Raw genomic sequence first — 21,769 nt, 5'->3', positions numbered from 1 at the left:
ACGAGGTTGCTGTGAGGATAAAGCTAGACAGTATATGTAAAAGTGCTGGCCACACAGCTTATGCTAATTAAATGCTAATATCCTCATTATTTGTTACTGCTCCTGACCTTGACCAAGTTTTCTCCTCTTTGCAGTCCCTTTAGTGTGACTTCTGCTCTTGTCCGGGGCCTACATATTCAATTTTGAGACTCTCACCATGACAAGTACTCTGTTAATAGAGCCCTGCTTGTTTCTCCTTTGCACACACATGTCGCGCATGGCCTGGGGTAGGGCCTGGTATTTGCCGTCAAAGCAGTGTTTCTTTGCCCTTTGGCCACCTGCTCACTAAGGAGGTGTGCATGGTAAAGATGCTTAAGATCTCCTCCCAGCAAATTTCAAGTATATAATACAGTATTATTTACTATAGTCACCAATGCAGCTTCCTTTGTGAAGGTGGTTCATTCTGGTGCTAAATGGTCTGATGTATTGGACAAGAAGGTGAAAGCCTCAGGCTTTCGTGTTCTGTGATGGCCCTTCTGGGCCAGGTTGCCAAAGATTAATGACCTTGCTGATGACTTTCTCTTGTCTTATGCTTATCCTGTGCTACATGGCCACCCTGTGTGGGCCCCTTGGCCAGGATGGACCTCAGAGCATTTGCTACACTTCCTCCAATCTGCAAATTTCCCCATGTGTGACATTCATTGAATTATTCTGTCGTTCATTTAAACGTGCCAGTTATGGTGATATGTTCAAGGGTTATAGTAAGGAAGAAGATAGAAATGATTCCTGCCCTCACAGAGTTTACATTTTGACTGGACCAGAGGCATTAAGTAGCTTAATAAATACTCAATAAAGGTTTGTAAAATAAATTAGTTCTCCCATATTATTTGTATAATGTACATTAATTTACATTTTGTCTATGCTGCCTTCATGCTAGAACGACAGCTGAGTGATTGCATCAGACACAGAATGGCCAGCATAGCTCAAAATGTTTATTATCTGACACTTGACAGAAGAAGTTTGCTGATCCCTGGTTGGGTGCCTCAGATTTGTTCAGAAGATAAGGTCATTCAGGGATGCCCTCTGTGTTAGGGGTGAGGAGGGAAGCAGCACTGATGGGAACCACATGTGGTCACAGCCTCTCATGGATATGATGGTTCATGGGAACATCTTCTTGTCCAATATGTTGATCCATTTAGCACCAGGCTGGACCACCTTCACAATGGAAGCTGCATGGTGACTGTAGTTAATAATATAGAATTGTGTACCTGAAATTTGCTGGAAGTAGATCTTAAGCGTTCTCACCACACACACACACACACACACACACACACACACACACACACACAAGTTAACAGTGTGAGGTGATGGATGTGTTCATTAACTTGAATCATTTCACAATGTGTATGTAGATCAGATCATCATGTTTTACACTTTAAATATATACAGTTTTATTTGTTGGTTATTTCTCAATAAATACTGGAAAAAATCCACAAAAAAACCTCAAAAGAAGCTGGAAAAATTCCCATGTCACCTTATCCTAAAACTGTTTCTAGGAGAGAGGAGGAAATATTCTTTCTTCTCATGGAAAAAAATACAAAAAATACTGAATCAGAAATGTCTGTTTGTCCACCAAAATCCGTCCTCCCAATTTCATAGTGTGGAGTGGGAGCTGCCAGACAGCTGTCCAGTCAGGAACTGCATTTCCCAGAGTCCTTTGTGTCAAGTGTGCCCGTGTGACTAGTTCTGACCAGTGGAATGGGAATGGGAGTGACCTGCCATTTGTAGGCTGGGACTTCAATGGAATGTTCACTGAAGCCCTCTTTCCCCTTTGGCTATCTGGATGTAGAGGGCTCTGAGGTTCTAGGGCAGGACTTCTCAAACCTCTGTGTGTTGGTGTCACCCGTATCTGGAGATCTTCTTAAAACACAGGGCTGGTACAGTAGGTCCAGGGCAGGGTCTGAGATCTTGCATTTCTAACAAGCTTCCAGGGGATAGTGGTGCTGTTGGTGCTCAGACCCTCTTTCAGAAGCAAGCAAGGCTCTAGGGGATGGTGGAGCCATAGAATGAAAGCACCATGTCTCTGAATCACTAAGTAGGGAAAGTGTCCTTCTTCAACCAGCAACTCCTGGTCCGTTACCTGAGTGAGAAATAAGCCTTTGGGAGTGGGCGTGGATTTATTTGTTACAGCAGCCAGTCTTCTGGGAGTGGTTCAGACGATTCACTGCTTCTGTTTGAAAGTGTCTTGGCAGAATAATTTAGGACAAAATCATTGCTGGCTGCCCCACCCCTTTAATCTGGGTGCCTGTTCCAGATAACTCCTTCGTTTTTTAGGATATCTATACCTAACTATATTTTAAGACCTACCAAGGCCTTACACCATTAGCTCCTTGATAATAGCAATGGTTAAGAAAAAAAAAAAAATCTGGGTTTTGTATTTGTTGACTTTGGTTAAAAACAGAGAGTGAAAATATGTTTGGGGATGGGTTGTGAATGATCTGCTTCATCTGGCAGGAAGGTTAGTGGAGAGCAGACCATGAGGGTCTTTGATCCTGAGAGGTCAATGTAGAGTCCCTTAAGCAAGGGGCCAGCGGGTGAGTATCAGGGCCCTGGTACAGGGTGCAGGGCTGAGGTTGGCTGGAGGAGTCCAGCCCAAAGTGCGGTCGCTCAAAGGCTGCTTGACACGAGTGACAGGAGACTGGGCAGGGAGTCAGATGGGATACAGGTGTCTTTGTGTGTGTGTGGTATTGGGAAGAGTTGCGGTTGGAGCAGAGAGGCAGAGGGAGTGTGGACCAGTCCAACGCCAAAACCCCCAGGGGCCTTTTGCCTGCTTCCAGCAAACATTTACAGTGGGGAGGCCAAGTTCATCTGAGGGACCCTGACCAGCTGGACCCAGTGTGCTAGAACTCAGCTAAGGATGCTAGTGGAAAGTCTCTCCCTGGGTTCTGAGCAAGGACGGCTGGAACAAGAAGGCTTGCCCTGTCACTGTTGCTCTGGTCCTGACCTTACCTTCATGAAATAAGAGCCAGAGCTGGGTCTTCTCAAGGCCTGCTGGCTTTGGGACAGAGCTGGGCCTGAGCAAGAACAGGAGAAAGTCAAGGAGAAATAGTTACTGGGTTTATTTTGGATAAAGCACCTGGGTGAGTTGCAGAAGGTAGCCTTCATTCCAAGTGGTGTTCAAATAAAAACATCAAGCCCTTCTTTCAGAATTTTGTAAAAATAGCGGCAAACTTGATAAAAATTGCAAACTGTCTACTCTGACTAGTCAGGGCCACTTACCAGGTTAAAAGCCATTTTTATTCAAGGGAAACTGTATTGGATTTAGACATAAGGCTGGTTTTTAAAAAAATTATCCAACCTTCAGCAAGTATTTTCACTGAGTGCCTATTATATGTCAGGCACTGTGAGGGTTAATTGTAGAAACACAAGATGACTCTTCAATCCACATCTTGATGATGGAGAAAAGAGCAGAGAATCTATAAGAGTTGTGAGCCTGTTTACTGATTAGATACCTGCCCAGGAAAGCTCTTCAAAGAGTTGAAACACACCAGCAGGGCCTCCCGAGTCCTCCCGGGAAGGCTGGGGGCTGCCTGAGACAGGAGCTGGGAGAGGCTGAGCTCAGTGTCGGCAGCCTGTGAGGGCCGCAGCCTCCATCAGAGGATGGAGGAAAAGGGAGAGAGGCAGGGAGTAGGGAGCATAAAGGTGGTCTCCCCTCTAGCCCTGTGTTCTGTATGGGAACCCACATCACATCAGGTCGTCCTGCCCAATGAATAACCACCAGTGGCCTCCTGCTGACTGTTGCATGGTCCTGGCCAAGGCCGGTTAGGCCCTGTGAGATCTTGACCCCGCAGCTCTCCAGCCTCCTGCAGGCAAGTTCTCAAAATCCTCTGCCCTCAGGTGACCGACCGGCTGCTTTCGGGCCTCAGATTTGCCAGCTTGGCCCATGTGCCCCTTCCTCTAGGGTGGCTGAACCATCCCGGTTTGCCCGGGACTGAGGGGTTTGTTGGGATGCCCACTCACAGTTTTAAGCCAGGACCATCCTTGGCAAACTGCGGAAGGTGTACGGTCTCTGTGGCGTGGGTAGTGCCTGTCTAGTTTAAGATTATAGTCTCAGCCCTCTGCACACTGCCTGGCACATGGCTGACACCTGATAAATATCTGTTGAGTGAGAATTGCAGAGCACCGCTGCAGATGTTTATATATCCCTCAGTTAATAAGAACAACAATTTAAAAATGTGTATGTGTCAGATATTTACCCTGTGCTCAAGTCAGAGTCCCTGACTAGTTCTTGGCACCATGACAGGTGCTCACGTCTCCTTATCTCTTGCCTGGAGGATGTCAGTACCTGCCAGAGTGTCTCCCACCTCCACTGTACCTGGACAGGACTGCCAGGGCTTCCTCCCAGAGCCCAGGGCTGAGTTCATCTTTTCTATGCTCAGAAACCTCTAATGACTCTCAACTGCTCCCTAACAGCATTTGTGATCTGCTTGACCCTGCCTGTGTTTATCCTACTCCTCTCTCTCTCTCTCTCTCTCTCTCTCGCTCTCGCTCTCGCTCTCTCTCTCTCTCTCTCTCTCTCTCTCTCTCTCTGTCACAGTGTCAGTCAAAATAAACAATTCACTGTTTCTCTAACCTACTTCCAAGTTTCTTAACTCTGACTTCCCTCATGCTGTTCTGTCCCTTACACCTCCTCTACCTTTTGAAATTCTACCCATCCTTCAAAACCCAACTGAAATGCCCCTTACCCAGGATGACTTCTAACTGCCTCCAACCATTTCTGCATCCTACAGAGTCCAGCATCACCACGTCATGCTTGCTGCTTTCCGTCTTGATCTCCTAACTTGAGAATAGGGGCTGTATTCTGTTCACCTGTAATGTTTTATATATAGTAGGTACTCAGCAGTATTTAAAAACTTCTATTAAACTGAGTTAAGTAGGTTTGCCTAAGTGAGTGCTCCTTTTGGTTCACGTAGCCCCTAAAATAATTTTATAAAACTCTAGGTCTGATTTCATTTTTAAGTTAACATCCACATTTTTATCACAAATTTAAATATTGCAAAGGATTTATTTTCTCTTTTATATATGCTTTAAGTATATTTTATTTAAACCTTATAGTTGTAGATTTAACTCATTCAACTTAATGGAAAATAACTGCCAGTCCTTGTGGTCAAGCCAGACAAACAGCCAAACCACACATTCAATCAGAAAAAGTCTGACTTTATTTTAAAATTCAGGTAAACGTGGGTGCTAATTCTTAGATAGATAGGAACCCTACCAGGGCTCTTGGATTGAAGGAAGGCATTGCCTACATCAATTCTTACTGATGCTCTCTAGTTTGCTCTCCTGACTGTCCCTCAGGAGGGCTGCATTCTCCAGTTGTCACTTTGTTTAATGCCTGAGAGGTTTTACACTTCAGGTTGATGAACCAGAGTAAAATTTAGTTTAGGTGATAGGTCCACCTTTCTTCCATAATGCGAAGGGTCCTTGTGTAGGGCAACTGGGAATGGGCAATTGGCAATCCACAGGTTTGAAATGCATAAAAATGGAAGTTGAAGTTCTGGAAATAGATTCCATTTAAGCCATCCGTGCCTGTGTGTCTCCTAGAAAGACTCTGTACCCCAGGAATGTGTGTTCCTCAGTGTGAAGGCAGTTGACCTAGGAAGAAATCAGAGCGGAGGTTGCATTTCCTTTCACATGGGTACACCTTGTTAGGGTTTTAGAAAATTTACCTTCCACTCAATGATGAAAGGTCACTTTGTTGCTTCACAAGAGTCCCAGGTTCTTCCAGGTGAAATCACTCTCCAAGAGGCAGTTTCATCGGAAGAAAAGATCACATAAAACTCTCAGAACCTTTTAAAACAGGTACGGCTCTCATTTGTGGTTGCCAGTTACCTCCCCAGGGTGGTGGGACAGACTTCAACTTTTCTGGAGTGCGTGATCACTGGGCTGCCTGGGTGATATGCCGCCAAATGCCCAGGAAGAGGTCAGTGTAATTCTAGGTTGTTGCTCCATTGTTTATACCCAAATGTTTACAGACTACAGCTGCTATTACCACCAGTAATCATACTCATCTCTACACATTTAATTGGTGCCCTAAATAAACTAGACATGCTGCAGAATCACACACTGTCATTAGACATAGTGTTCTTACTATTTTAAGACTTGGAAAGCACTCTGGTAATTTTATAGGCATCATGTCTGGCACTATGGTTAGCTGAAAAATCTCTATTAAATCCAAATTCTTCAGCAATTAGGTCACTCGATTTCGCTGTGAGTTTGGCCTAAAAAATAGTATCAGTAGAGCAGGGGCAGATTCATCTTTGGGGAGCCCCAGGCTTGGGGGGAGACTCAATATGAAAGAAAATGTAAAATTTCAAGTAAGCTTTAGGGCTTACGCAAGCTTCCGTTTCTTCAGCTTCACAGCAAACCCACCTGTACTGCAGGTACATCAGTCAGGTTTCTGGTCGAGTGCCTGATGCTTGGAGTACACATTCGAAGCTCTTCTAGGCACGTCCAGACCTCAGGAGCCACACGCTTCACAGTTTCTGGGGTGTGTATGATCCACTGCTTGGAAGGTGAATCAGATCCTGATGAAAGCGAGGGATTCTCTGCTGAAAGCCTGGCTGTTGTTCCAAGACAGAGGCTGCAAATTGGTGGGCTGTGGGCCAGGCTCTGTCTGCAGATGGCTTGCTGTGGTAGTGTCTTGTCTTCCTGTTCAGTGTTTCTTAAAAATGTGAGTTAAACTAGTCAGACTTCAAAAAAACCCATAAAATTTCATATAAAAAGCTGATTTCTTTTTTTCTCATTTTTTTTTTCCCCCCTCACTTGGGAAACTGAAAGTTCCATAGTGGACTTGGACTTGACACAATGACAGCTTTAGAGGAGGGATGTGCTTGTTGCCCCGCCCAGTCCCCACCTGGCTCTCTTCACTTTTTATTTTCCGGCCTGACCTTGGAAACATGCGATTCATGGTGAGACCCTTGTCCTTCCAGGCCAGGCTCCTCACTTGCCTGGCCCTAGTGCTGCTCTGCCCCTGCCCTCATCTCTTTGGTCTCTGACTTGTGGTCTTTTTGATGCCCTAATGACTTTTATTTTCTTTTAGAATAGTAATCAGATGTGCAAAATTAATATTTACACCTCATTTTGTTAACTACATTGTTTTATGTGTCTTTTGCCTTTTCAGCTTGCACTTGGCCATTCTCAGATTAGTTCATAAAGAACGATATATATTTATTGTAAATATCAACTTTTGTGCTTGATTTCACACTTTGTATCAGCTTCTTCCCTTTTCTAAGAGTGATACATAGGAGATTTAATTTTTAAAAAATTATATCGGAGTAAAAAATAGCTTGGGAATTTTAGGTCCCCTGTTAACATCAGTGGGAAGTCTTGGCAGGACTAGGGTTGAGAACTGTTTCTTTGGGTTGTAATCTCCTTGATGGCGGGGTTGTCATCATCCTATTACTATTACTTCATAGAACTCTCTCCTCTCCCTAGTGTAGGTATTGTAATATGTTGCAAACGGTTTTCTTGGCCATTCATTTTGGACCTTTACACTGCTTTTCACTAAATGTTGGCTTCTGCATAAACTTGGGATTTTGCATGAAAAAATTTCAGAATTAAAAGGAAAAAATGTGTTGGAATTTACTGGTAGTTGATACCTTAAATCCTTTTTGAAAAAAAGGCTCAGTATCAATCAGTGTAGCAAGCAACAGAAACATACTGCCAATTCATAAATGATGTAGTCAGCTGACAGACAAATACCAAGTAGATTATCTACAAGAAAACTCTCAGTTTACTTGGGTGAAAGAAGTCAACAGATTTTGCCCTGGCAAGTTTTCACTGTATTTAAAGTCAAGTTTCAAAGAAGTCCTGTTTGGGGCATTAAACTTATCCTTTGAAAAATCTGTCAGAACTGCAGTTTTTAAAACTCAAGTCAACTTCCAGTAATTATTTCCTTCAAATTAGCACTGCCGACAAAAGAGTTTTGTGCATGGTCAGGATTGGCTAAGTTTAGGATAAATTTAGTGGAGTAAATGAATTTTAAAAGTAAGCTGGTGCAAAACTTGAATTTGGTTTTTATCTCTGTTAGGAGAAAAGTTTTCTTAAAATGTTGAGCTGCCTTTGATAACAGATTTTAAGTTTCTTTACCTTTTAAGTGATCTGATCTGTATTTGCCTTTGAAATCTTTTACTGCCACTTTGGTTAAGTGACTATTGTTCCACAGTGACCTATGATCCTATCTGACCAAGTGTTTTAAAGCTTTTTGATTTTTTTTTTTTTTTTAACAAAACTTCCCAAATCAAACCCTAATGAAGTTCCTTTAACCTCTAGCTAACTTTGGGATGCTTCAAAGGGTCCCTGAAACACCCCAAAGAGAGATATCAAACTAATTAGGTTCATTTGGTATGTTAAATTACATGGGAAGTATTGTCAAATGAGTAATAAGTCTTCTTAGGTTATATTAATGGGAAAATGTTATTAATATAGGTGTTCTAGAAACTATATGGAATTCTTGAAAATCTGGTATCTCCTGGTAAAATTATCAGTCATAATTCTAGTTGTTAAAGCGTTGTATGTCACAGCAGTAACCAAGTTTCTTTGTCAATTGCATTGTAATCAGATTTTAAAGGTGCCTTAAATCTTTTGTCATTATAGACAGTTATGGCTTCACTCTGATGCTTTTACAAAAATGCTTCCTCTTCAAGAAGATTTCCAGAAAGGACTTTTTGACAAATACAGGCTTCTGACTTTCAGACCGTAACACTGAACTGGGTAAGAAATTAAAGAATTCTAATGGGAAAACTGATGGCTTCATAAAACTGTTAACAGTAGGACTGAGTGAACTGGTGACTATGGCTATAATTTTTATGGTTTCTGTCTGAGAAATAATTGGTTTTAATCTGTGTTTTCCAGATATAAGGAAACCCTTCTCAAGCTAATTATGACTTATAGCAATTTGGTAAATTATACCTTTGTAAGCAGAATTGAAACATTTATCTTGCCTCTCTATCTGATCCCTCCAGAGATTGGAAACGCGTAGGTTCCCAGGAGCTTTATCAGATAAATTAGGAAGGACACCTCCTAACAGGTGCAGGAATCTCAAGGTATTTGGGGGACCGTGAAAAAGGAGGAATTCACCTAAATCTGTAAGACAACGTCTGTGACAAGCTGTTGGCGTGACTTTCGTAGCCCTGAGAGGCCTTTTAAAAGTTCAATCTGAGACTCCTTATAAAAGTTCTAGCAAAGCCATTTTTTTAAAAAAAGAAAAGCCTATATGATCAATTACATTTATATAAATCATCAGGCCAAGTTTATTGAGACTAGACTTACTTTACAAATTGGTCTTAATTTGGCTATATTTGGTAGAAATAAGGGTAATTTTAGAAAAAGTTATGTTTCAGTGAATATTAAATTCTAGTTTTGTTGAGGTCTGCATTTACTGCCTAAGACTGACTTCTCAGTTCCTTGCTGTTATATTAAATTTAACTGAGTCATTAATAGGACACTCTTAAGTCTGTTTCTGAAGCTTATCTATCTTTGGATGAAGATCAGATGTCCCAAGACCTGTAACCAGGTCATTATGTGTACTGGAAAAAGACATCTTTTAAAGGACCATCTCCAGCCTAGATGGAAAGACCCTTATCAGGTACTCTGCACTAGCTCATGCACAGCAAAACTGAAGGGAATTGACTCTTGGATTAATATTTTCACATAGAAAGGGCCCCTGCACTGGACTGGTCTATAGAGAGGGCTGCTGATGTCAAAATCACCTTGAAACAACGCTCAAAGAGAGGAGAAACTACACTCATACCAGGATGAGAAGAAGACAACATTGGAAGTAGACAGCTGACCTAAGATGCGGCACCTGACCCGTAAGATCATTTATTGTGTTTTCTTGACTTCTTGGACCTTTGTATAAGAATCAACTGTTTTTCTATCATGGGCATGATCCTATGCTTGTTTTAAAATTCAATCCAGTTGTTGGGTTTGTGACCTGTGTCTCATACTTCTGGGTTACCTTGGTGGATTTCTCCTGTCCAAGGCTCTGATTGGTTGGCTCTTAGGAAATTTATTCTAAAAGAAGGAAATTATAGTTCTGTTTAGGACACTATTGATATTACTAGATGGATCCCCTCACCTGGGCAATTAATAATACCTGCTCTGACCCTGGCCATAAGTATGAATTTTCTTTTAAAGTTACTTAAGTTCAATCAGAGCAACAGGCAAAATTTCAGCCAAAGAATATAACCTCCCAAAATTATGGGATGGATTTATATGGTTAACACTAGGCTATGGTCATTTAAGTTTAAAGGCTCCCTATGTTGGGTACAATTAAACCATACTAAGGATAACCAGCCTAGTAACACTAGGAAATTGGGCTGGGCGCCTTATGGACAATGCCAGTATATGATTTCCCTTAAAGGCAAGGGTTGGTACAGAACAAACTAAGTCAGACAACCTGGGGATATGACTAATGGAAGTTCTCGACTTAAATTCTTACTTATGACCTTACTAATACTGCTAGCTATGTTATTTATATATTGCCTGTTTTACAAAATTGTTGTTTCCTGCATTATCAAATGTGTGACTGAACCTCGGATAAAATGATGACTAGGTGACTTGAAGCAGTTGACCACATAATATAGTTCTATATGAGATCAATGATTTTAATAGTGTAACTCTAGATATGGGAAGAAGCAACAAGAGGGAATTTTCTTTTCCTGGACTATAACAGACTAGTAAGACAGGTGGTCCAGAGACTTTTGACTACTGTTAATAAGGCCTAGTCCAGTAATAGCACACCGAGTGGCCTATCAATGAAATCCTCGCCTGACTTAGGAATGAGCATTCCTAGCACCATGGGACGAAATGGTCATGAAATGCCTCCCAAACCATGGTTGAATTTATGACCATGAGGGGGCCCTGCCAACTAAAACCTGGCACTTGCCATCTGCCTGTACAAGGATTAGGTCACTAGCCACTGTAGTCACTGACCTTCAGCACCCCCTGAATGGAGGCCAGGGTGGAGATCAGGAATGAGCACTCTGTGCTCTGGCAGAACAGGTCTTCAGATATATATTTTCAGGAAAATATTTTATGAGTCCAAATCTTGCATCTCCTCATATCTAGAAAAGCACTAAAATCATTAATGGTGACATGTGCTCCTCGTGACTAGCAGCAAGCCTCTGTGAAAATGTGTGCCTGACTGCACATACCCGCCCTTTGCTAAAATCTTATATAATACTGACCTCTCCCCCTGCCTCTTTGGAGCAGTTTCTCAGAGCTACCTGAAATGCTGTCTCCTGGGCTACAGTCCTCATTTTGCCCCAAATAAAACTTAACTCACAACTCTCACATTGTGCTTTTTTTTCTTTTTTTTTCAGTCGACAACACACAGCCTATATAGTTGGAAAAAGAAAATAGTTTTGGATATATATTTTATTTGACAGTGTTTTAGAATATCATACAGTAAACAAGATTTCTGTAAAAGTTAATTTATCCATAGTGGTGCGTTTCATAAAAATAGTTGCTCACTTACAGTCTTTCTGTGACTATTAATACATGTAATTATATTTATAGAGATACAGCTGTACAGGGTAAATTCACAGCTAACACTACACAGAAATATTATTTGGAATGGGGTTTAGATGATGTGCTGTCTTCACAGGTTATGGATTACAGCTGCATAAAGCAATTACTGCACAAGTAGTAGCTGTGAACTGTGCAAATTAGAGTTTATGCAAGCGTAATCTCAATTTTTTTTATCCTTTTGTAACACATGGAAAATAAAGGTCAGAGGATACAGTACCGGGACGTGCAGCTACACTACAGAAGCATTGTCCAAAACCAGATTCAATAAATTAATGGCAAACTATACTGGATTTGTAGTCCAGGGGAGAAAGAGAGTAATTGAGATTAAACCAAAAGTACTGTAAACTGCTACATGTGTTTGTGCTTTAGTTTATGATGACTAGGTTTCATTTTTGGAAATTGCTTTTACAGGCTGCAAGACTCTTCACTTGAGGCTTTCAACCATAGTCTCCTCTTGTCAAACAACTAAACTACACCTATGCTTGATGGAAATTAAACAGCTGGTGCTCAGGGTACTACAATTGCAAAGAGAGGGAAAGCGTCAACCCACGGAAGCTGTTACGTGGGACGGGACCTGATCTCCCTGTTTTACTTATTTGACTTCAGGGGCAGGGAGGTAAGGCTTATTTGCATTTGAACTCCTGTAAAGGGCAGAATATGGGAAGGATGACGCCTCATTCATTCAGGTCATATTAAAGAGAAACTGCCCTCTGAAATATTTGCCTTTTAATATGTGCAGCTACAAATAAGAATGCATGGATAATTAACTGAAGGTAAAATTTTACAAAGAAAGATCAAAACAGCAGAGAAGAAAGGCAATCCTTAGAAGTTTACTAGGGTATCAACCATGGACGAGGAAGATAAACAGAAAGATCTAGACAAAAAAGCAAACCAAATGGAAAAAAAAGGAGAGATAATAAGAAAGATAAATAGAAAGAAATGCTAAAGAGATCCATGTTCTTTAATGAAAATAAATGGGTCATACTAATGATTTTTTAATATTAGGGAGAGATTCATTGTAATCTGAGAAATATAGGAGAAATACTTTGCCTCTGCTCTATCAAAGTGAAAATGAAGTAATGGAAAGAGGATTTTTAAAAAGACAGCAAAGTGAGTGAAATGTAACATTGCTGTCAAAGAAGCTGCTAACTGTGAGACAACAGGAAGGCCTTCTCTCATAAAGGAACTGCAGCGTTGCCAATCTCAATTTAACAAATTGTGGGCCTTTAGTTACAAAAATTCATATTTTAGATGAAAACCAATTAAGATAGATCTATGAGCTAAACTGCAAAATTTTGACTTATGGCAGACTGTTCCCTAGGATACAATTTTTAAAACCTTTTATTTTCTACCACTGAAAATGCACAGAAACGTGATTACAGAAATGGCAGTAAAAATGGCATCACACCAATGAATTCACTAGATCTCTGATTCATCCTGCAGTGTGCAGGGGACATTGCTGCTAAAACTGGTGATGGTGCCACAAGTGAGCCATGGAAACATGTCATGGGCGAACAGTTCTGAACGTCTCAAAGAAACCTTTTAACCCCTGTCTAGATATGTCCAGAACAATTTATTTACAACTCTTCAGATCAATTGAAAGATATAATCTTGTCTCAGTTTCAGCTTGCTCCGTGCAGTTTGATTTTTAAGGCGATATTCCAGTTTGTGATTTTGCTCTTAACTTGTCCAGTTTCTTGATATGTTTCTCGATATAAAGTTTGGATGACATCCAAATCCTTCATGCAGTGGGGGAATTTTTTTTCTTTCTTGTTTTACTAAAGCTACACTGCACTCTCTGTGATGTTCTTCACGTTATTTTGGTTCTTCCATAGCTGCCAAAGCCCCCGCAGTGGAACGGGGAGCTTTAGGATCAGTTTAGGTCTGCCGTGGATGCCGTATGGACCATGCTTGTTGGACACGTGGGACTTCACGTCGGTGCTCCCAAGCCTTGGTGCCTCATGGATTTATGCATGTGACAGTGAAAATAAATTAAAACACCGTGAGACGGAACCTAAGAAGAACGACCTGCAGGTATTGAGGCGGGGCAGTGGGCTCATCTGCCTGCAGCCGAGGCGCCGGGTTTGAGGATGCCCGGCAGCTTGTCGGAGCCTGGCACCTTCCAGGGCCCTGGCGCGACAGCAGCCTTGCGCGCAGGGGTTCCCCCCGGGGGCCTGGGCCCCACACGTGTGCCTGCCCTGCCCTCAGCCTCCCGCACACCCCTGCCGCGGCCTGGGCCCACAAACGCAGGTGCCACTCCAGGGCCTTCGCGCCGGCCAAGCTCGGGGCCCACTGTGACATGCAGCCCCTCCTTGCTGCTGGCCCGCGCTGCGTCCACTGCTGTGGGCCCGGGTGCCCTGGCCTCTGAGGAGGGCCTGCTGGCCTCAGGCTGCCCCTGGCCACCAGGCACCTCCGTGAGCCTCGGCTGCACGGCCCTCTGCGGGCTTGCCGAAAGCTCGCTCTGCTCCCCGAGGCGCTGCTTCTTCTGGCTGCCGGCTGAAAGCTCCTTTGGTTTCCTAACGTCGTGTTCCCTTTTGATATCCCAAGTTGGGTCTGGGCTTATCTGGTTGTTAGGGTCGGATGGTGGGGCTGGATGTGATGGAGAGAATGGAGAGAGGATGTCCTCGAGGGAGACGCCTACTTCCGGCAGACCTGGGGAGGCGGCAGCGGGAGAACTCCAGGAGCTGGAATCGTCTGTGGGGCAGGAAGCACAGGCATTAGAGCCGTGCAGCACATGCTTTTCACACTCCCACCACCTCCCTCCACATTGGGAATGAGAGCAGGCGGCCAGGGGCCACTACTCTCGAGGTCCCAGGCCACTGCCACCCCCCACCCTCACTGCCAGGAGGGCAGCTGACCTTTTATCCCTGGGGATTCTATGTTCCCCATCCTCTTTACGCCACCCCTTCCCTCTTTGGGTGTTCAGGAAAGTGGTTACAAAGCTCAGGCCTAACCCATCCCTTTGCCTTGGCCCCTTCTAACTTGCTGCACTGTCATCAGGTCTGCCAGCCCTGTGTGGATATCTGACTTGGGAGCACCTGAATCAGTGGTTCTCAAACTCAAGGATACATGTGAATCACCTGGGGCAGCTGTGAAAAATACAGATTCCTCAGTGGTCAGACCCAGAGATTCCAGTAGGATAGGGCCAAAGAATTTCTCTGCATTTTTAACAGGCACCCAGGTAATTCGGAAAATGGTTGGGGGAGTAACTAACTAACTTTCTCAAACATTAGGTGTCACTCAAGACATAATTCTTAGCTACCACCAGATACGGAATTTGGATAAATTCATCTATAAAAAGGTTCATTATTCCGTTCAGGGACAGAGGTGGGCAGCCGGAACAGCCTGGTGCAGAAGGAGGAACGCTTTTGTGAGGTTTTGCCTGCAGGTGTTAGAAAGTTTTGCAGAAACTTTGACTTCCTGGATGGACACCCTTTAGGAGCTCTTTCCCATATATATAGCTCTCCAACTTTCCTTTGAGGTTATATTGTCAAATTTGTGTTCCAAGATTCAAACAGGTAATATGAAGCTGCCTATTAGATGTTCAAACTTTATGGTTAAAACACAAATTATTTTATTCTGCAAGAACCTGAGGTTGGTTGGAGACAAGATGGCAGAGTAAAAGGACCTTGAGCTCACCTCCTCTCACAAGCATGCCAAAATCACAACTAACTAACTGCTAAACAACCATTGATAAAAAAGACTGGAATCTACCAAAAAAACGATATTCTGCATCCAAAGACATAAGAAGAAACCAAGAGATGGTAGGAGGGGTGCACTCGTGATATAATCAAATCCCATATGACCCAGGTGGGTGACCCACAAACTGGAGAATGATCATATCACAAAAGTTCTCCCACCAGCGAGAGAGCTCTGAGCCCCATGCCAGGCTCCCCAGCCTAGAGGTCTGACATGGGGAGGTGGAGCCCCCAGAGTATTTGCCTTTGAAGACCAGCAGGGCTTGAGTGCAGGAGCCCCACAGTCCTGGGGGAAACAGAGACTCCACTCTTGGAGTGCGCACACAAGGTATTGTATGCAACAGGACCCAGGGCAAAAGGAGTAACTCCATAGGAGCTTGGGCCAGACCTACCTGCTGGTCTTGGAGAGCCGCCTGCAAAGGTGGGGGCAGCTGTGGCTCTTTCTGGGGTCATAAAAACTGGTGATGGACATAGCAGGGACCTATGTGAACTCTGGCTGGAGGCAGAGATTTTGGGCCCTTGGCACCAAGACCTGGTCCCCCAAACAGCCTGTAGGCTCCAGCACTGGGACGCCTCAGGCCAAACAACCAACAGGGTGGGAACACGGCCCCACCCAGCAGACAGACAACAGTCACCCAAGTCCAGGAAGCGCAGAGAGTCCCATACAGGACTAACCCAAGGAGGAACACGCTGAGACACAGAGCAAAGAAGAAATATTAAAAGCAACAAGGGAAAAGCAAAAAATTACATACAAGGGAACCCCCATAAGATTAGCAGCTGATTTTTCAGCAGAAACTCTGCAGGCCAGAAGGGAGTGGCAGGGCATATTTAAAGTGATGAAAGGGAAAAATCTACAACCAAGACTACTCTACCCAGCAAGAACCTCATTCAGATTCGATGGAGAAATTAAAAGCTTTACAGACAAGCAAAAGCTAAGAGAATTCAGCACCACCAAACCAGCTCTACAACAAACGCTAAAGGAACTTCTCTAAGTGGAAAAGACAAGGCCACAACTAGAAACAAAAAAAGTATGAAATGGGAAAGCTCACTGATAAAGGCAGGAAAATCATCCACACAGAAATAGGATATCAAAATCAGTAATTGTGAGACGAGGAGAGCACGAATGCAGCATACTTGAAATGCACTTGAAATTAAGAGATCAGCAACTTAAACAACCATGTATACATAACAGACTGCTATATCAAAACCTTACGGTAACCACAAACGAAAGTCTATAATAGATATACACACACACACAAAAGGAATCCAAAGACAACACTAAAGATAGTCATCAAATCACAAAAGAACAAGAAAGGAAGAAAAAAGGCCTACAAAAACAAATCCAAACAATTAAGAAAATGGCAATTAGAACATACATATTGATAATTACCTTAAATGTAAATAGATTAAATGCTCCCACCAAAAGACATAGACTGGCTGAATGGATACAAAAACAAGTCCCATATATATGCTGTCTACAAGAGACCCACTTCAGACCTAGGGACACATACAGACTGAAAGGGGATGGAAAAAGGTATTTCATGCAAATGGAAATCAAAAGAAAGCTGGAATAGCAATACTCATATCAGACAAACTAGACTTTAAAATAAAGACTGTTACAAGAGCCAAGGAAGGAAACTACATAATGATCAAGGGATCAATCCAAGAAGAAGATATAACAATTGTAAATATTCATGCACCCAATATAGGAGCACCTCAATATATACAACAAATGTTAACAGACATAGAAGGAGAAATTGACAGTAACACAATAATAGTGGGGGATTTTAACACCCCACTTAAATCAATAGATCATCCAGACAGAAAATCAATAAGGAAACGCAGGCCTTAAATGACATATTAGACCAGATGAACTAAATTGATACTTAAAGAACATTCTATGCTAAAGGAGCAGAACATACATTCTTCTCAAGTGCACATGCAACATTCTCCAGAGTAGATCACATGTTGGGCCACAAAGAAAGTCTTGATAAGTTTAAGAAAATTGAAATCAAATGAAGCATCTTTTCCAACCACAACATTATGAGTTTAGAAATTAACTTGAAGAAAAAAAATGCAAAAAACACAAATACATGGAGGATAAACAAACAATCTGCTACTAAATAACCAATGGATCACTGAAGAAATCAAAGAGGCAATCAAAAAATACCTAGACAAATGAAAATGATCCAAAACCTATGGGAGACAGCAAAAGCAGTTCCAGGAGGGGAGTTTGCAGCAATACAATCTTACCTCAAGAAACATGAAAAATCCCAAACAACCTAACCTTACACCTAAAGCAACTAGAGAAAGAAGAACAAACAAAACCCAAAGTTAGTAGAAGGAAAGAAATCATAAAGATCAGATCAGAAATAAATGAAAAAGAAATGAAGGAAACAATAGCAAAGATCAATAAAACTAAAAGCTGGTTCTTTGAGAAGATAAACAAAATTGATAAACCTTTAGCCAGACTCATCAAGAAAAAGGATAGGACCCAAATCAATAAAATTAGAAATGAAAATGGAGAAGTTACAACGGACACCGCAGAAATACAAAGGCATCCTAAGAGACTACTAGAAGCAACTACATGCCAATAAAATGGACAACCTGGAAGAAATGGACAAATTCTTAGAAAGGTACACTCTCCCAAGACTGAACCAGGAAGAAATAGAAAATATGAACAGACCAATTAAAAGTACTGAAATTGAATCTGTGATTAAAGAACTCCCAACAAACAAAAGTCCAGGACCAGATGGCTACACAGGCGAATTCTACCAAACATTTGGAGAAGAGGTAAGACCTATCCTTCTGAAACTATTTCAGAGAATTGCAGAGCAAGGAACACTTCCCAAACCCATTCTATGAGGCAACCATCACCCTAATACCAAAATCAGACAAAAGATTCCACAAAAAAAAGAAAATCATAGGCCAATATCACTGATGAGCATAGACGTAAAAATCCTCAACAAAATCCGCAAACTGAATTCAACAACACATTAAAAGGATCATACACCATGATCAAGTGGGATTTATCCCAGGGATACAAGGATTTTTCAATACCCATGAATCAATCAGTGTGATACACCACATTAACAAATTGAAGAAGAAAAACCAGATGATCATCTCAACAGATGCAGAAAAAGCTTTTGATAAAATTCAACATCCATTTATGATTAAAAAACTCTCCAGAAAGTGGGCATACAGGGAACCTACCTCAACATAATAAAGGCCATATATGACAAACCCACAGCAAACATCATTCTCAATGGTGAAAAACTGAAAGCATTTCCTGTAAGATCAGGAACAAGACAAGGATGTCCACTCTCACCACTTTTATTCAACATAGTTTTACAAGTCCTAGCCACAGCTATCAGAGAAGAAAAAGAAATAAAGGGGATCCAAATTGGAAAAGAGTAAAACTGTCACTGTTTGCAGATGACATGATACCATAATACCTAGAAAATCCTAAAGATGCTATCAGAAAACTACTAGAGCTCATCAATGTATTTGGTAAAGTTGCAAGGTACAAAATTAATACACAGAAATCTGTTGCATTTCTATGCATTAACAATGAAAGATCAGAAAGAGAAACTAAGGAAACAATCCCACTTACCACTTCATCAAAAAGAATAAAATACCTAGGAATAAACCTAAGGAGGCAAAAGACCTGTACTCTGAAAACTATAAGACACTGATGAAAGAAATTGAAGATGACCCAAACAGATGGAAAGATAACACCGTGTTCTTGGATTGGAAGAATCAACATTGTCCAAATGACTATACTACCCAAGGCAATCTACAGATTCAGTGCAATCCCTATCAAATTAGCAATGGCATTTTTCACAGAACTAGAACAAAAAATTTTTAAAGTTGTATGGAAACACAAAAAACCCCAAACAGTCAAAGCAATCTTGAGAAAAAAAAAAAAAAAAAACCAAGCTGGAGGAATCAGGCTCCCTGACTTCAGACTATACTACAAAGCTACAGTAGTCAAAACAGTATGATACTGGCACAAAAACAGACACATAGATCAATGGAACAGGATAGAAAGCCCAGAAATAAACCCATGCAGCTATCATCAATTAATCTATGACAAAGGAGGCAAGAATATACAATGGAGAAAAGACAGTCTCTTCAATAAGTGGTGCTGGGAAAACTGGTCAGCTACATGTATTGCGTTGGCCAAAATGTATGTTTGGGTTTTTCCATAATCTTATGGAATTATTACCTAATTAATTACCTAATTAGTCTTACAGAAAAATCCAAATGAAATTCTTAGCCAACCCAATAAAAGAATGAAATTAGAACATTCTCTAACACCATACACAAAAATAAATTCAAAATGGATTAAAGACCCAAATGTAAGACTGGATACTATAAAACTTCTAGAGGAAAACATAGGCAGGACACTCTTCAACATAAATCATGACACTATCTTTTTGGATCTGTCTCCTAGAATAATGGAAATAAAAACAAAAATAAACAAATGGGACCTAATGAAACTTAAAAGCTTTTGCATAGCAAAGGAAACTATAAACAAAACAAAAAGACTAGCTATGGAATGGGAGAAAACATTTGAAAGTGATACAGCCAACAAGGGATTAATTTCCAAAATATACAAAGAGCTCGTATAGTTCAATATTAAAAAACCAAACAACCCAATCAAAAAATGGGCAGAATATCTAAATAGACATTTCTCCAAAGAAGACATACAGATGGCCAATAAGCACATGAAAAGATGCTCAACATCGCTAACTATTAGAGAAATGCAATTGAAAACTACAATGAGGTATCACCTCACACTGGTCAGAATGGCCATCATCAAAAAGTCTACAAGCAATAAATGCTGGAGAGGGTGTGGAGAAAAGGGAATCCTCCTACACTGTTGGTGGGAGTGTAAATTGGTACAGCCACTATGGAGAAGAGTATGAAGGTTCCATTGAAAAAACTAAAAATAGAGCTACCATATCATCCGGCAATCCCACTCCTAGGCGAATATCTAGAGAAAACCATAATTCCAAAAGATACATGCACCCCAATGGTCATTGCAGCACTATTTACAATAGCCAAGGCATGGAAACAACGTAAGTGTCCATCATCAGATGAAAGGATGAAGAAGATGTGGTGTATATGGAATATTACTCAGCCATTAAACAAAGAAATGTTATCTGCAGCAAATGGATGGACCTAGAGATTATCATACTAAGTGAAGTCAGACAGAGAAAGATAAATATCATATAATGTCGATTATATGTGGAATTTTAAAAAAACAATAAAAAAGATACAAATGAGCTCATTTTCTAAACAGAAAGAGATTCACAGACATAAAAAACAAACTTACGGTTACCAAAGGTAAAAGGGGAGTGAGGGGAAGGATAAATTAGGAGGTTGGGATTAATATATACACTCTGCTATATATAAAATAGACAAACAACAAGGACCTACTGTGTAGCATAGGGAACTATACTCAGTATTTTGTGATGGCCTATGGAGGAAGAGAATCTGAAGAATATATGTATGTATGTAGAACTGAATCACTGTGCTGTACACCTGAAACTAACATGATATTGTAAATCAACTATACTTCAATTAAAAAAATAAAATGAAAATAAAATACTTCAATAAAAAATACTTTAATAAAAAATTAAATAAGAACATTCATTATTGTCTTGTCTTTTAAGAAATCATTGTTCTTAATTCTCTTTAGTAGTTCTGACATTATAGTAGGCCTGGGACTAAGAGAGATGACTCTTTCTAGGAAGCCTAGTTTCAACATTTATTTGGGATTTAAGATCTCTCTAAGAAAGGATTTCAGACAATTTACAACAAAACACATACAAGTTTTAGAACGATAAAAATGAGAACTTGTTTTGTTTTGTTTTTGTTTTTGTTTTAAGCAACCACCGGTCAGAAGCCAAGTAGGAGGAGGACAGATATGTTAGGAATCTGAGATGAGTTTAGTTACTGCTCTGAGCACTAACATTGCCACTGAGGTTCTGGCCACTAAAGCAAAATTAAAGCAGAGAAATCCAATATAGTGATCCCTTAATATTTATAAGGAATATGTCCCAAGGCCTCTGGAAATCCTCCAACTTTGGAATATTACTCTAGAGCGTAATTGTTTTCCATGGAACTGCTGTATGGCCATGAGTGAGGAACAAAGAAGCCACATTGATATCTGAATGCCACATGGCAGCGAGGCTCCCTCGCTAGCTAAGAGATTCAGTCCTACACACCAGCATGTGATTCAAATTCCTGCCCCTTTGACATGTGTTAGAAACTCGGTCTATGAATGTTAAGGGTCTACTTTGTTTAAAAGTAGAGGATTCTTATCTGTTACCCTTGACGCCAATTTATAAAGAGATAAGGAGAGGAAGAGGACAGATAGTTCCAGTAATTCTGGCCACACATAGAATATCAGATACTAAAAAATAGTTTCTCCTTTGCTGTGAAATTTGAATGGAGTATTTAGTGCACAACGTTCTCTTCCTTCTTTC

General features: G+C 41.2%; 2 protein-coding genes across 6 annotated transcripts in view; one reads left to right on the top strand and one right to left on the bottom strand.

The window, feature by feature from the left end:
* The window catches only part of PHTF2 (putative homeodomain transcription factor 2), a 177,496-nt gene extending 163,909 nt beyond the window's left edge, over positions 1–13,587 (top strand). Inside the window, exons 27-30 of one of the 2 annotated variants that reach the window (XM_057549548.1) lie at positions 6,820–6,950; positions 8,638–9,854; positions 11,986–12,190; positions 13,410–13,587. The gene's annotated coding sequence lies outside the window, so the exon portion shown is untranslated. Of the gene's footprint in view, positions 1–6,819; positions 6,951–8,637; positions 9,855–11,985; positions 12,831–13,409 lie in introns of those variants that run through there. The other variant, XM_057549549.1, reaches the window with a different exon arrangement.
* Positions 13,588–13,630: 43 nt separating this feature from the next.
* MAGI2 (membrane associated guanylate kinase, WW and PDZ domain containing 2) overlaps positions 13,631–21,769 on the bottom strand; it is a 1,355,072-nt gene continuing 1,346,933 nt past the window's right edge. For 2 of the 4 annotated variants that reach the window (XM_007187116.3, XM_007187118.3), the window contains one exon: positions 13,631–14,268. In XM_007187116.3, the coding sequence (XP_007187178.2) occupies positions 13,631–14,268 (638 nt within the window). The remainder of the gene's footprint in view (positions 14,269–21,769) is intronic. The other 2 variants (XM_057549547.1, XM_007187119.3) reach the window with 1 other exon arrangement.

The sequence above is a fragment of the Balaenoptera acutorostrata genome, chromosome 7 (assembly GCF_949987535.1).
Source record: "Balaenoptera acutorostrata chromosome 7, mBalAcu1.1, whole genome shotgun sequence".
NCBI lineage: Eukaryota > Metazoa > Chordata > Mammalia > Artiodactyla > Balaenopteridae > Balaenoptera > Balaenoptera acutorostrata.
The sequence above is the reverse complement of the archived record's forward strand: the minus strand, read 5'-3'. Positions and strand labels throughout refer to the sequence as shown.